The sequence below is a fragment of the Cebidichthys violaceus genome, unplaced genomic scaffold, assembly GCF_023349555.1.
Source record: "Cebidichthys violaceus isolate CVI_PGR_0920_01 unplaced genomic scaffold, fCebVio1.0.p SCAF_9, whole genome shotgun sequence".
NCBI lineage: Eukaryota > Metazoa > Chordata > Actinopteri > Perciformes > Stichaeidae > Cebidichthys > Cebidichthys violaceus.
This window is the reverse complement of record NW_027176975.1, coordinates 13360269-13377145: the sequence shown is the minus strand read 5'-3', so window position 1 is coordinate 13377145 and position 16877 is coordinate 13360269. Positions and strand designations below refer to the sequence as shown.

The following is a 16877-nucleotide window of genomic DNA, read 5'->3' as shown; positions in this document are numbered from 1 at the left end:
CTTATCCAGGGCTATGTAATCAGACCCCCAGCCTGTGATTAATGTTGCTCATCTGTCTTCAGGCCCGTACAGCTCAGTACAACTTAGCACAGCTCACCCAAAATGCTGTTTACTGCACACTATTTTGCCCGCAGCCATGGAAATAAGTTGAATCCATTCCACCTAGAGAGCCGTGAGATGTGGAAGCAGCTAACATGCAACAAAGTGTAAAAAAAAAAAAAAAAACAGCCACAAAAACAAACTGCATGATCCCAGACTGTATTTAATGCCTCGGCTTTGTGCTGCGTGTTATTTATCAGTGGCCAGAAGGATGTTTTGTTCCATTTCTGCAGCTCACCTTTTAAATGACTTCTTTTGGAAAGCAAAAAGAAGTCTTACAGGCAATCTGGCTCTAGTTTAACTGGCCCTCAAGTGAAGCAAGACTGAGCAAAGGACGGATTTATGAAGCGTGCCAAGCATCTTCCAGTGCTAACATCATCAAAAAGACCCCCCTACCTGTCGGCGCACTGTATTAATGAGCTATTAGGCGTTTGTGGGTAAACAATTTACAGTGTTGGCTTATTTACCGCATGCTCAGAGAAAAGTGCATCTGGGTTGGGAGACTCCTCTCGCTAGGGAGCCCATCCATCTGCTGCCACCGCCGCACTATTTATTCTACCACTTGGACAGATTTACACAAACCTTTTGTCGTTAGTCTGACATGTCTATTTATTATGGGAAACACTCTTAAAACAGGAGAGTGCACAGGGTGCTGTCCCCCCCACCTCTCTGCATCTAATTTACAAACTCTTTAAGTGGATTTTAAATCAGCACAAGTTATGAGCATTGGGTGCGTCCCTGAAAAAAACTAAACGTTTTGCATTCTGAAATCGATACCCAACAATTCTATTACGAGTCCATACATACAGTCGGTGGGCAAAGTCAATACTGCACTCCACATGCATTGAGCGTCTAACAGCAGGCTCGACAACTGTAATGCTCATATCAGGGGGATTATGGGCAGCCCGAAGAAAACTGTGCGAGTTGAGATCAATCACCTTGATGACATTTTGAAGAGAGAAGCATCTTTCTTTAAATTTAATCCCAGACAAAACCCTAACCATGTTTCCTGTGAGTCTGCATACATGTCAAAGGGCTAGGGGGGTCAATCTTCAAACAATTAGGTCAATTGATTTTTTTCTGTGCAATGTCAGGACTATTGTATATCAAGCTGTATATATTCTATGCCTCTTAGATCAAATAAAACACATGCTAAGCTTTAAACCTGTGGTAACTAACTGTAAACACAACACTGATTTACACATCTAGCAGTTACGAAGCAACATTGTATTTCACTTTGAGCTGTGTTTCTGACCACCTGGTGATTGCAAGGTTAATATTCACTCTCCTCTTTGCTCTATTTTTAGCCAACTCCTGAGGGAAATGTCTGGCTATGTTCACCAGCTAGTCGCAAACTTTGTCTGTTTGGTGCAGAGCTGGCAGTGTCGAGCAGGTTTTTAGAGCGTTGAAAACAGATGCCTGCTGAGGCTGAAAATTACGCTATGAGAGCAGTAAGACTGAACCAAGAAAAAAAGTAAAGCTGCAGGCTAGAAATCAAAACAATGAGCTGAAAGAAGCCTTCAAGCTCCTCTGAACATTCAGGAAAGTCAAGTGATAGTTCTCTATGGGTGCAGCACCAAGACTGACCCCTTTCACATTACAAATGTTCATTTGATCTGTCATTATAAAAAATTAATCTGTTATGTTTTCTGCCTCTTGTGTGGTTTGCAATGATCGCTAGACTTGTAATGAGCGTATAAGCAGTATTCTCTTACCGAAGTCTTTGTGGGATGACATCCAGCCAATCTCCTTGATGGAGACAATAGCCAACAAACCGGAGCCCACGAAGGAGCCAATCCCAGAGAAGAAAAAGAAGAGCCCCATGATAGCACTCTGCATGGACTTGGGGGCTGCAGAGTATGCAAACTCCAGACCTACAAAAAAAAAAAAAAAAAAAAAAAGACAGAAGTTTGTTGAAATGTTGGGTACAGAAACAGTTTATATGCTATAACCTGTAGCAACATGCTACAGTCAGTGACGGAGTAATTTAAAATGTAATTTCATGCTACTTAGTCATACCCTATGCCTGCTGTGTTCATTTCTGTGGCAGTGGAGCAAACAAAGTAACACTATGTAACTGAGATATAATATCCGTCTTCATGCATCTATGCAATATGAAGGGGGTTTGTTGACACTGACTGTTTGTATAAGAGACCAAAAGGCTTCCTTGGCAGCTGCTTGGCAGCATATTTTCAATGGGAGCACTGGTTTGTGGTGCCATTGTTTGTTATCTTCTCTGCTTGGTACTGGTCTCAAAAAAATGTATTTCCAAAAAAAACACATCACTCAATATTTATTGTGTCATGAAAAAAAAGAAAAGGACTGAGAAAATGGGAACCTAAGAGAAGAAAGACAAAAAAAACATCAAATGTGTGCCTAGAGATCCATCTGCCTGCAAGCTGACATTGATAATTTCATGGCGCCTCAAACATGTAATTTTTCAAATGAGGGCCTATAGCTACATCTGTCAGTAGAGATTAGGGAGCTGCGGTTAAATACATTTGCCTTTTAAGACCTTCCTTGGAGGGGGACATTGCACAAATTAATGTGACGAGCAGTTTCCGTACAGATACCTGCGCTAGTCGCACAAAGAAAAAGCTTCAGAAGAAAAAGAATGAGATAAGAGCATGAAGGCAGACATATTGTTATTACTCAGTGGAGAGCATGAATGACCTTTCCAGAAGTTCACAATGATACATTTGTTTATGTCCTAAGCTAACCTTTTGATAGCAAAACAACACTGGTCAATAGCTATGCATATCACAGGGGACTAAAAAGGTTGGTTAGGATTCTAGATACAGCTTTGCACAGTAAAGGGGACTGTACAGACCAATAGTGTAGCATTATGTGGAATCCAGTTCTTGTCAATTTGTGACAATAATTCAAGAAACAATCAAAATGAGCTCGACCTTTCTCGACCAAAGGGCAGAATTATTTAAGAAAAAAAAAGAAAGGCCTGGAATTTAAATCGCATAAATATTTTTTCCTCCAAAAGGCCATCGTTGGTGATTTATCGGGGGGATTTTCCTTTCTTAGAAAATAACATTAGCCTTTAAGATTTTCAGAAGTGCAATACATAATTAAAATACTAAAGGGAATTTTTTTTTGCAAAAGTTTTTGCATATTCTCATTGCCTGAAAGCAGACAAACGTGGGTGATATACAAGCAAAGAATTACCAATCGTCCTACTAGAATGGGGATTGCAACGAGGACGTTTGACGGCACCGGAGGTTTTAAACAGATTTATTCAAACAGAAGAATACTAAAGGGAAATACTTCTCCTAACCAGACATATGTCACAATTCTGTCAGCCAATTTTTCTTTAGGTAAGCCCTGAGGGATGTATGGAGGGAGAGAGGAGAGTAAGTCTATTTTAAGGATCCCCATAGCTTTGTTATGTCTGGATTTGACTGGGGACCCTGATACTTTTGTGTTTTAATGAAGCCTTATGGACTGAATGTGTATGTTCATTCGTACAAACACCCTGCATTGGCTGGATCGGCTTGATAATCCATCCACTGTGATGAAGAAAAAAATAAATAACAAAAAGTCTTAAATATTAATGGTTCAATCTTCACTCTTGATATAGAAATAAAGCAAGTGCTATATAGAATATCCTATAACAGCATGACCCATAGTAATAGGAGAATGACTCAATCATGGCCTTAACAAATTCTAACCACTAAGATAACGGAGGCCTGAAGCTCTGATCATTACTGTAGAGGGAAAGACAAAAGGGAGAGAAGAGCAAAACTACAGACATACAACAGATAGATAAACACAATACGAGGCAGATTTCTGTATTTTCTATAACACACGCACACCTCTCTTTTATTAAAGAATACTGTTGCTTCCATTCTTGTCTCAGATTTTGCAACTGCTATTTTAAGCAATATGAGAGCCATTTCTCACTTCTGTCACATTATTGTATTACTGGAACAATACGGCCTTACTCATAGTAGCTTTTAATGAAATGACATTTCCCGTTTAGGTCACGGCTCCAAAAAAAATAGGAGCAATTTTCAGCCGATACCTTGAAATTATCAAAAAGAAGTCTGCAGCTGACAGTTCCAGCTAAACGTATTCTGACCTGCTTTGATTCAATGCTTTACTTTTTAAATACTTTCTCAAAGAAGAACAGGAAATCTATTTTTCCAGGGAATGCAAACTCTACCCCATTTCCAGTGAAGGGTTATGGGTAGCCTCAAATTAATGGGCATGTTTCTTTGAATGATATTAACTGGGATGAATCCTTCAACCCGCAACAGTAATACAACTTTTAATCCAAATCAGACCCGGGACTATATTAACAAACTTCCCAGTGTGAGAAGTGATTGAATTGTCATATTTTTCTAAGAAATTCTACTATCTTCTGTTGGTAGAAGATTAAATTTCAACCCACCATTAAGACACAAAATATGATTATTTCAGGTTAGTCCAAAACATAGGACTTTCAGAACAAGTTAATCACCAAAGTCACAGCATTCACTCCATGTGGCATCTTGTCAAGCAGATAGTTTTAGTTTATTGTGCCAAGGTTTTGAGATATCTGCCTTTGGAACTTTGGCTTCCAACCTAAGACGCCAATAGAGATTGATCTAAGTCAGTTTGTGCTCCACAGTGAGAGATTTGTCAACCTGCTGATTTTTTTTAATACCCTTTACAATCAATGAGCTGGACCAATGTAGTATACGGTTTCCTTTGGCCCTGCAGCCAATAGAGTCTACAGTTTAATGCCTCTGAAAGAGGTCTAAATGAAAATATAACTTTCAGCACCCTCAAAAGACATAGCATCATATTCTCTGTATTCAAGTGTAATATGTCTGCATGAGTAGTGTGAAAGCTGGGGACGCATGCTAATTGGATAATTAAGAGTTGAACTTGCAATGCAGTGTATGTCAGTACAATTTATCAGATTTATCTCTCTTGAGTGTGATTTAGTATGGGAGAGAAGGCAAGGGGCATGTATTGGGATTACTATTTCATATGCTGGTATATATTTAAGCTCACAGTGGTAAATGTCAACACACCAAGTGACTGAACATGGAGGTGAAAAGTTTACGTTACGATGTTTATTGTGTTGCCACTGTGACTATAGCCCTCGGGGATACATGGTACAGTGTAAAGTGCATATCTATGCATTCATCCATCTTATTTTCTACCGTATGTTTGGAAACAAAGCTGGCTGGTCACTGGCCGGAGCGAAGTCATAGCTTTCATCCCCATTTCAACTTTAAAAGGTTATCCGCACTGCATTTATAAAATGTCCCATTACTGAACAATGTTGTGCATCAGGATTGTCTATTGTCGATCAACTTCTTGGTCTATTTAATATGGACTACAAGCCACAAACATATTAAGCTGGTGCAGGCAATGAATCATCAAAAAAAAACATTTTAAAAAGAGTTTACACATTCTTCATCATCATTGCATTCTGGTTAGAAGAACAGACGCCACTGTTTTTAGCCCACAGTCCATTCAGAGTGGCTCAAGACCAGCTCAACTCATAAGGCTAATCACTGGAGGATACTGTATTTTACTGTTAGTCTGAATCATCACTTGTACCTGCTGGTAGTGCTAAACGAGACACAGGAGATATAAAACAACTGTACCTGCAATGCTGGCAAAGATTTCGCTGATTCCTATCAGCACATATTGAGGCACTTGCCACCATATGGGTAAATCTGCCGCGTAGTAGATAACGTTGCCAAGCACCTGGTCAATGGTACCATTTGATTTGACGATCTCCAGGCGTTTGGTCTCCAAAATACCTGAGGGGACGGACAGAGAAAAAAAAAAAAAATTCATACATGGTAAAATTTTGCAACAGGATGCAAAACAACTAAATGCAAACAGGGCAACGGGTGAATCTAAAGGCTGAAGAAACTCTTGTGAAAGATGTAAGTCTGTGACACCAACAAACAGCCTAAATGCTGCCAGAGTTAGAGGATTCAGTGACAATTCATTAAGCATTTAACGAGTGTTAAGACTATCCTACCACTTCATTAAGATCACATCTGCACGCTTCCATATTATGGCATTTAGTAATGGAACAGGAACACTGTTCAATAATGAGAGCCAAGCAGTTGTCATCAACCACTGCCTCCAAAGAGCTTTATTCGATAGAGCTATTATCATGTAACCAGCGGCTATTTCCAGATAACTCCCAGAGACAGCCTCCTATCATAACTATACTTAATGCTGTATTTGAGAGGAGTTGTGGCCTTGTAATCCGGCTATCCTATAATACCAGCTGCCCATCTCAGGGAGTGTGGCCACTGGGCTGCCTAGAGCAAGAGTCACACTATAAACACACGCCCTTGCTTTTTTCACCCCCACTTACTGAACATCACACATCAGACAGCCCAGTGTGATCCCTGGCAACTTTGCTCCAGTTTTTATAAAAAAAAAAAAATAAAAAAAAATAGAGATGCTTTTGGACACCTAAAAGCCATTGAGCTTTAATCAAAGCAGATTAATATATAAAGTTAAGAGAATGTGATAAAACATGCTAAAAAATAAAAAAAAATCTCTTCAAAAGCAATGTCTTCAGAGCTGGCCCCTAGTATGTGGTTGAAGTCCGGGACTGTTGTACAAGCGGATCAGAAGCAGCACGCTGTCGGCTTGACAGCGTGTCTGCTGCTGTCCCTTTGCGCTACATGGGAGGTCCAGCTGTCCCTTGTGCCACGCGTGTCAGTGAGCAAGATGAAACCCGGTGAAATATACCGCCACACGATGATGAAAGTGATTCTAACTCTGAGCAGCAGTGGTGTGGCTAATGTTGTGGACACAGAGTGGCGGGCTAACAATGCGATGTGTTGGCCTGGCTATTCTCCGGGCAAATGATGCCACACTTGGTCATTCGCATACTCTCCGTCCGTCCGTTTCTGAACACAGATGCAGATAAGTACTGAGGACACACAGAAAGACAGCTGAGGGAAAATGCAGTTTAAAATGTACAGTGCAAGGCAGCTCCCAGGAGTCACTGTGTGTCAACTGAATTAATGTGAAGCAAGGCCATGCCGAGGATAAACAGGACAAAAGGCCGAGGGAATAATTCTTGAATTAATAATGGTTATAACTAAGATGCAGATACAACGTCATTAATACTATAAATAACTCAGAGTACATCGCTGTACACATTTGAAAATACAGGTCAGAACTGTGTTGCACACTAGCTGTGTATTCACCTACTGGACTGATCTGTGACCAATGGCCAGACGACTGCAACATCATAAACCCTTTCTCTCCACTACCAGGACTCAAAATTGCTGCCTGCAATATTCAGAAATTCATTTAGCCTGAATTCAAATGCAGGGATTGCACTTTCTTTCAAGAAGCCAAATGGAAAAGTAAATACCTAAATAGCTTTTTGAACAGCACAAAATGAACATGTTAGAGCACCTTTCCTTCCAGGGAGGCTCATGTCCTCTGAAAAGAAAATATTACTTTAAACCGAAAAGTAGACACATTAGGTTTGGTTCACAACTCCCTGATTGAAAAGGATGTTTTTTGATGGGCTAAGTCAGGCTTTAATAACATCCGAAGACTCTCCCTCAACAAACTTTCTCATCTCTTCTTCTTCTCCAACGATGAGAGTTTAGGCAATCACCTTTTCCTCTCTCTTACCCTTAAAAACTCACACAGATGTATAGAGGGGTACTCTTCCCTTTCATCTATGGATCTCACATTCCGTCTATAGATCATTCTCACCACTTACTGTATATGCTTGAATCAGCAACTTGTAAAATATGAACTCAGATTTAAGCTGTCAAAAAGGTGAGCTTTTACATATATGGAAAAATAAAATGCTTCTTTTAAGATAGATACAGAACCACATTTAAATACTGTGTTGTACTTCTCTGTTGACACATTCAGCCTTTAGATGACTGTAAAGATGCAAGAATTACTGCCTTTATTGTGCAGATGAGGATTCAAAAAACTACCAATTTCTTTTAAACTAGATGACACATACAGTAAGTATAATGTTATTTAGCAGCTCCAGTGTTGCGAAGTACATTCATAGGGCCACTCATGCAGCATAATCAACCAAAATTTCTTTCAATAAGGACAAAAGAAGCACTTAAAATAATTCAAAACAATGAACAGAGCTGCCCAGACCTCTAATAGGTGATTTAAGGGTTTAATATTAATAATGACATAGCTAATCAGATTATAATATTTGCTGTATATAAAATGTTTTTCTTATTTTTAATTTGCATGATCAAAATATTTAATTAACTCACAATACTATTGAATTATCCTTCACAATTGTTGTCAAAGTTGATTCAGTGCATCGTTAATAGTCAATTGGCGATCTGGTTGAAGCCCACCAGTCAATATCTGGAAGGTCACTAATGACAGAATAGTTCATATCCTATCAGGCGGATGTATTGTGCGTCTCAGAGAGGGCAGTGGTTGTGGAAAAATAATGTGCTTTGATTCTCAGGAGTGTTACTGATTTGCTTTCTTCCTGCCTTCGGGCATGTTTCTCTCTAAAGAGTTGAGCCTGGATGTATCAATGCAGCAGCACTCACTGACAGGCCTGGCTAAGACTTTATTTCCAAAATAATCCACTGTCTAGAAATGAATAGGGCTGAGCAGCGCTGCCGCATTCGGGTGCAGTCACTCAGGACCAAAAAGTTAGATGCCACAGCTCCCCCTGTGCTCTACAGGGCGAGGGAAACGCAACAAAACTCAGGGACTGTTCTTCCCTTTGCATGTTTCGACGAGCTTCCTAATTCTACAAAAAGAAACAGTAGAGGAAACCATACATCTAAAAAAAAGGTTTAGCCAAATACCTGTTAATCACACTTAGAGCTGATTAAAAGATGCCTGAGCAACAATATTCTGTCAGCAACTTATGTATTAGTACCGATTTCAAAAGTCCCACAAAAACGGTGTTTAGAAATGAAATTAAAACTAAAGTGGTGTTGCTCTTTGTCTTGGAAGCACGGATTGCATGTGGCATTCACCACAAGCACTAACTTTGTTGTTTCATCAGTGTTTGTTTGGCATACTCGCATGACAGCGTAGAGAGAACATTTCTGCTTTCGCACTCACCCGCTGCTACGGCCGACCACATAACAAAGAACATCCCCACCGCAATCCTTTTCAGAGAGGAGGGCACCAGGCCGCGGCGCTTCAGGATGGGGTCCACCACTTTGTCCTTAAGGGGAATCAGCATAAGGATGAGCACTGCGTCAAACATGGTGAGCCAGGCAGCAGGGAAGCGGAACGTCATCTGGGGGATTCAGAGGAGAAAGATTAAGCAAAAGCTGTTCAAAAAGCAACAAAGCAAGAAAACTACAGAGAATGTCAGTGGATTCCAACACAGTTAACCATGGGTTTGTGCGCAAATGAGTGCGAGTGTGTGCGAGTACATGGGGCTTGACATTGCTTTGGCACCCCCAGGTGGTCAAAACTAAGCATAATGAAATGGAAAATAATTTGCACAGAAAGTGTACCTGACTGAATTCACAATAAAGGTTTTCAGCATAAATACTAAATGTAGTACTATAAAGTGCAAACAGACCGGATGAAATATCAATCTGAGGAAAAAAATCCATTGTGAGCATACAAATGATGCACAAGTTGAGGCAATATCTCACAGAGTGAGCAATGAAAGACTGCAAACTGCTGGAGATGTTTTTTTGCAATTCAAATTCCAAAGTACCATCTGAGCTCCTGATGTGTCCTGATGTGGTTTAACACTTCTGATAGCACCATTTGTTCTTAAATCCAATTTCCATTTCTTGAAATAACCGCTAGCAATCCATATGCAGCTCCTTTGAGAGCGTTTTCCACATTTTGTTTGTGCATTATCACATTCACAATGATACAAATAAATAAATAAATATATAGTGTTGAGGGAGAATGTTTCCTTTACCAAGGAAAGCCTGGCATGAATGACAAAGGTGTCCCAGCAGGCCGAGGTCTGTGGTGGGCATCATGTTCTGCTTTTTATTTCCCCAACTGGATCACATACATATGTACTGTATGTACAGTACATACTCCTGGTGATTAGGTTGCAAATTCAAGAGGTGATAAACAAGTTAGGAATAAAGAAAGAAAAGCCAAAGAGGTTGGAAACCATTACATTACAGTCATTTAGCAGACGCTTTTATCCAAAGCGACTTACAATAAGTGCATTCAACATTGGTAATCAAAAGAACTACTAGTCACCAGAAGTCATAAGTACATTTCCTTTTCCAAACAAGCATCTAAGAGCATGAAGCAGAGCATAACTCAGAGCCAAAGTACAGTGCAGAAACAAGAACAACAGTTAGTGCTATAAGTAATACGAATACAATAAGTGCAACAAGCTAGTATGAAAACAATAAGCGCTAAGTGGAAGGCTCAGGGTAGCACTTCCTGAAGAGGTGGGTTTTCAGCCTGCGCCGAAAGATGGGCAGCAACTCTGTTGTCCTGACGTCAGTGGGAAGTTCATTCCACCACTGTGGGGCCAGGACAGAAAACAGCCGTGACCGGGTCGATCGGCCGCCGGGACCACTGAGCGACGGAGCAACCAATCGGCCCGAGGCAGCAGAGCGAAGTGGTCGGGCGGGGGTGTAAGGCTTGACCATGGCCTGGAGATAGGAAGGAGCTGTTCCTTTCACTGCCCTGTAGGCTAGCACCAGAGTCTTAAACTGGATGCAAGCTCTTACAGGTAGCCAGTGTAGAGAACGGAGAAAGGAAGTTGTGTGGGAGAACTTGGGGCGATTGAACACCAGGCGAGCTGCGGCTTTCTGGACAAGCTCCAGAGGTCTGATGGCCGACGCCGGGGCTCCGGCGAGTAGAGAGTTGCAGTAGTCCAGGCAGGAGATGACAAGAGCCTGGATGAGAACCTGCGCCGTCTCGTCAGTGAGGAAGAGACGAATCCTCCTGATGTTGTAGAGCAGGAATCTGCAGGAGCGTGTAACGGATGAAATGTTTGCCGAGAATGACAGTTGGTCATCCAGGGTCACACCCAGGTTCCTCGCAGTCCGAGTCGGCGTCACCACGGTATCATCAATGGTGATGGACAGGTCCCGGTGCGGGCAACCCTTCCCCGGGAGGAACAGTAGCTCAGTTTTGTCAAGGTTGAGCTTGAGGTGGTATGTCGTCATCCACTTCGAGATGTCAGCCAAACACGCAGCGATGCGCGTCTCCACTTGGGTGTCACCGCTTCTCTATATGCCACCACTTCTCTATATGCTTCACAAGGCACCATAAAGATAAATTAAAAGTACAAATACCTGTGTAACGTAATTCAAAAAATTACTAATGCATAGTCAAAAAGCATGTACTATAATGTACTATACATTCATGGAGAGATGAATTACATGCCACTACATTAAAGTAGTAAGAAAACATTGTGGAATATGAGTAAACAAAACAGATAGTTTCAGTGCAGAGTATTGTGAAATGTAAGAATATATATTCCATATACACAGCACTGGCTTAGATTGTGTGGTTTAAACACAAGGGTTTCACTTCACGTTTCCATGAAGTCACTGCACTTCACTATCACCCCAAGCATGCCTCCTCAAAAAGAAGAACAGGCGTACTGTACATACAACACTTCCTAGTATTTACCAACTTCATCACTTTTAGACCTTTGATTTTTTGAAGAGCCGTCTATCATGTGGAGGAACTGAGAGGATTTCAGTCATCAAAGCCCTCCGGAACATAACATACAATCTGTCAGAGAGAGACACGGGTACAGCAGCAGCACTAGTCAGGAAGAAACTGTTGGAGGCGCTGCTTTGGAGAAGTACAGTCACAGCCGGGTTGCTGATCTGCGGGGTATTAGTCTGTGAAGCAAAATCTTAATTCCTAAGACATTACCAACCTTTGCTGCTGTCTCCAGCTGTTGCCTACCATTGTGTGTCGGTGACCTACTGACTCTTTTGGTTTCAATGAAAAATCTAGTTCAAACCTACTTATGACGCGGCAGGTTAGGGCTCCAAACTGGCATGTTTAACTCAGTAGAATGAGACAGTAGTTTTTTAACATGTCACTTTAATCCTGCTTTTCTTTAAAGTAAACAATAAAAAGGTACTTGGAGTGTCACCACTTTAGGTTACCTGGTGGGAGTCAGAGATGTTTGAGGCACTATCAGGGATCCTCAGATGGAGGCTCTGCAGGACGTATGTCGTCTGCATCTGCAAAAACAATAAGGAGATTAGAGTCTCAGCAGGAGGTAATTCTCCACCTCACGGACCACCACGGTGTCTCCAATACTGCAATGGAAAAGAATCATCCCTTGTATTAACACACGAGTGTGCTTAGCTGCATTCAGAAAGCTTATCTTCTTTATTAAATCCCTTTATACTATTCATCTTGTGTGAAACACGGCTCATGAAGTTGGATTCAACTTAAAGTGGGTTGATCTTACCTGGAAGTACACAGTCCAGTACGGGATGAGGGCAAAGAAAACTGGGAGGATTTTCACCAGAGATTTCACTTCCTCTACTTTCTCTTCCGGATATTTCCCTCCATAGGTCACTTTGGCACTGTCCAGCAGGGTTGGTTTGTTGCTTTATGGAAATAAAAGAACCAACAACCTTTAAAATACTATTTGAAAGAGCAATTTATACACATGAATAAATAAACAAGTACAGAATACACTACAATTATTCTAAACTCCTAAAGTTCGAGACTTAATCAGCCTTTTTTTTTCCCTTTTTAAGAAGATCTTACCCTTACAGCACTTCTAGAGATAGGAAAGAAACTTTATTCTAAAGCCTATAATCCACATCTCTGGAGAAAATGTCTTAATATGGAATTCTTGAAAGGCTGCGGGATTGGCCAACTTAAAATATTCAATGTCAAGTTTTTGAACCAAATGAGTTACTGTGGTTCAAAGTCAAAGTAACAGCTCTTCAGAATAACTTTTCACCAGAGGGAATGAAGCTGAACGCCCGGACCAGTGGAAAGAAAAGACGTGTATACTGGGAGTGGGATCAAAGGAGGCCTTAACGTAACAGTATACCAACAACACCTAGCTGTGCTGTAGTCACTATCCCACTGAACGTTGCCATGAACAGAGATCACTTCACTGCTGGAAAGAGCCTTCCCATCGAGATTGATTAATGCTTTGCTACACCCCGGTTATCGTGAGCATGGCGTTTGTCATTGAGGGAATGACTTTACCACTTTTACTGCCGGACAATACAGTTCCCATCACTACATACAATGCTCTAAAATGATTGATACATTGGAGGCGGCGTGCTCGCTCTCACCGGAGCAGATTAGGCTCCTTCGGTTTCTTGGAACAGCAGGCGAAGGCCAGGATCTTGAACATGTCTGTGAAGGCGCTGCCGTCAGCCGGCTTGGTGATGAAGACGGTACGGCCGAGCAGAAAGACCAGGAAGGAGATCCCGAGGCACACGGTGGGAATGATGTAGCCAAGCTCAAAGCTGATGTTCTGCTGTATGTAGGCCACACCTCCCAGAGACAGGATGGCTCCTAAGTTGATGCACCAGTAGAACCAGTTGAAGAACCTGCGCGTGGCCTCTGGTCCTCTGTCTTTGACCTAAGAGCACATACAGTGCAGGAGGACAGCAACCAATCAGGTCATTGTAAGTTGGCAAAGCATACAGGGAGGATTTAAAACGATTCGTCTCATGGAGGAAAAACCTTGAACTGCTAACATTGCATCAGCTGTGTATCGTTCAAGTTTGATTACCAGCTAACAGCACGTGTCGGCTAAAAAAAGAAGCGTAGTCATCAGCACTTTGATGTGCAAGTTCTTAAAGTCACATTAGAAAAATAACTTCACCAGGAAGACCAAATTCGGCATTCTGAAATGACAGTTGCAATAGGTAACAAAACTAAAAAGTGCATTATATAGACCAGCTGATGACAGGGATGTGACATCACATGAAATTACTGGATTTAATGTGATAATGATGTCATGAATAGTGCAACATTTTTGCAGCCCCACCACTGCATGGAATATCTATAGCCATATGAAACTGGTAAAAGTATAAGGCCAAAACGTAGGTGAGGGATAACTAAAATAACAGCAACTTTTTGTTTATTCATTTACTGCTTCCTACACCATTAACTTACTAAAACTGCAATAAATTCAAGTAAATGTCTATGAAGGCAAATATTATTATTCTCATGATGGCACTGATGCATTCTGTATGCAGCGGTCCCTGTGGAGGAAAAGATTGTATCAATGTGTGATTAAGTGGATATGCCTTTTTATATATGAGCACAAAAGATGCTGCAGTACAGCTACAATTAACTATTGGGGAGATAATGTCACAGCATTCACAAGCCCATGCTGAGCATAAATCTCTCTGGAGCTCCTCTCTGCAGTTGTGCAGCATCAGTTAAGAAAATAATCATCATGCTCAAACTAACCAGCTGATTGATATATGGTATACTATAATACATTCTGAAATAATACATACATAGAGCAGGGTCCTTTTATAGCTCCTACATTTAGCTTTGACACAAGATCAATTAGTGTAAGTGGTTGTGTTACGCCGAGCTTTTAGTAATTTCAGGACAATACAAAATCTAATTTACTGTCTTGTTTTAGTGCCGAGCCTCCATCAAATACAGAATATGATCAGAACATTAATATGTCAACAGGCTGAGAGACACTACATGTGATGTGACTTGTAAAAGCACAAGAAAGGCAGACAGTGGCGTTAGTTTCCTACCCCCTGCATCCTGCTTTAATTCCATGTCCCTGTCTTAAGAGCTATCCACCACCAGCTGCCTATACAACGGCATGATCACTATGTTGTTGTCAAGTTGCATATCAATACAAAATACTCACAACATCTTAACCAACTTGTATAACGACTTTTTGCGTGACAATCTCAGGCACCAGCAACATGTACCTAATATATTCCATATATTCCCCTTTCTTTCCTGTTGTGTGCCACTGTAAGATGTTCCCGTTTCTGTGTTTCTCTTTTGTCGCAATATAATGTATGGATTGTTCTTGATGTTGTGTATTGTGTGTGTTTTTGAACGTGATCAAAAGGAGCTTTGATAGAACTGTGAAAATCTTGCAATGAGCATAGTGGGCTCAAGAACTAATCATATTCACCCCACTAGTCCCCTTTTGAAAAGGTTTTACCCTCTCATAGTTAGATTCTTTTGAAAAACAATGACCCCATTGATGAACTCTCTCATTTCTTTGACTGAGTGTTGTAGAGGGGCTGACGTTTTATCACCAAATAGATGTGTTGTGTTTCATTAAAGGCATTGTTTTTAAATGTTTGTGTATGTGGTGTGACAGAGAGGTTATGATTGATGTCAGCTTTATAATGGAAACACTTATAAGTGGCCATGGTGATCAAGACCATGCAGGGATAAGTGAAGTGTCATGGTGCATCCATCACATGACATGTCTGACTTCCATGATGTCACACTGCATACCCAATCTCACACAGGCCTATGTCAGAAAACACATGTCTACTTTCAGCATTCCTCATTCACAACAGACTTTTGGGAACTGAAATTAACATTGTTCATACTCTACCTGATCTGCCCCAAAGGGAGTGATGTTGGACTTCACGGTACCTACGCCTAATGCGATTAAAAAAAGCCCACCGTAGATTACTGGGCCACAATATGGGGCGCGAATAGGGCAGGTCACATTGCGTGGAACGGTACCGTTTGTGCACACAGCAGGTTGCACAGGAAATGCAAACTCTTCTCCACATAGGTGAATCCTGGTGTCTTCATTGGAAATAAAAGGGAAAAACAGCATGCCAAGAAAATATAGGATCAAACTTGAAGCAATTGTCCAGAATTTTCCCAAGTATGCATCTGCCAACCATCCTCCAAACGGGGAGATCAGGTAAGTAACTCCCATGAACATCAGGGGTGCCTGGCTCGCCTGAGTACCCTCCCAATAAAAGGGATTGCTGTTGAGAAAGAGGACCAGGTTGGATGTGATGCCATAGAAAGCAATCCTCTCTAATGATTCAGCCAGCAGGATGGCAGCACATGCGAGTCTTCTTCCCTGGAATACTGATGGTGGTGAAGCTCTGGTGTTGCCAGAGTCCAGTAGAGGGGTGCTCTCATTGTCATCCCTGTTGTTAGCCATTCTCAAACAACTTAAAAGGTTTGGGGTTCTTCTTGATTAAGGGGAAGTTAAAACACCTGTGAAGAAAATACAGAGGAGGTTAACATGTTGGTTAAACGTTGACATCGAGGTTAACGAAGAGAAAACTTTAGCTTTACGGAACTCACAACATGAATTATCTAAGAAGAGTCCCCTTCCTCATCATAATACATGCAATGAGTACAAACTTTAAGTAAGCTAGCTTTAGCAAGACGACAGCTTGGTAAGAATAGTTGGGTTTTACATTACCTTTCCAAACGCGTCCAAGTGGTCTTCAAATATCGCCATTAACACAGATAATATTTACTTTGGGTCGTCTTAAATCAGTACTTTGTCAAAGGAGAACTGGAAGTCAACAAGAACGAGTGTCACAGTACTATCGCGTGACACACAGCTCACAGTCACACTTGCGTTGATCTCCAAGTGAAAAATACCCGACGAGCCTTGTAAAGTAAGGCAGCTTCAGCCTATCCATGTGATTTGAAAGTTAGTTCCGGTGACGCAGGCGTACTGCCGAGAGGAGGAAGCGGTGGTGCATTTTTTTTATTATTGATTTTCGCTGATTGTGGCATTGACACAGAAAGACACAGCAGAATGCAGTCTGGTCTTTGTCTCTTTTTTTTTTACTCGGTCTCGAAACTAAATACGGAAATGGGTCAACAGTGTCTGTACAGTTATGTGGCACCGTCATGTGTTT

At 41.3% G+C, this 16877-nt stretch overlaps 1 protein-coding gene across 1 annotated transcript in view; it reads right to left on the bottom strand.

Annotated features, from left to right (window-relative positions):
• Positions 1–16569, bottom strand: part of slc15a4 (solute carrier family 15 member 4) — a 25794-nt gene extending 9225 nt beyond the window's left edge. The window contains exons 1-8 of the mRNA XM_068703925.1: positions 16430–16569; positions 15593–16218; positions 13326–13618; positions 12479–12620; positions 12168–12245; positions 9163–9343; positions 5712–5870; positions 1815–1973 (exon numbers count right to left, since the gene is read on the bottom strand). Of these exons, the coding sequence (XP_068560026.1) occupies positions 1815–1973; positions 5712–5870; positions 9163–9343; positions 12168–12245; positions 12479–12620; positions 13326–13618; positions 15593–16162 (1582 nt within the window). The 5' untranslated portion in view covers positions 16163–16218; positions 16430–16569. The remainder of the gene's footprint in view (positions 1–1814; positions 1974–5711; positions 5871–9162; positions 9344–12167; positions 12246–12478; positions 12621–13325; positions 13619–15592; positions 16219–16429) is intronic.
• Positions 16570–16877: the final 308 nt, after the last annotated feature.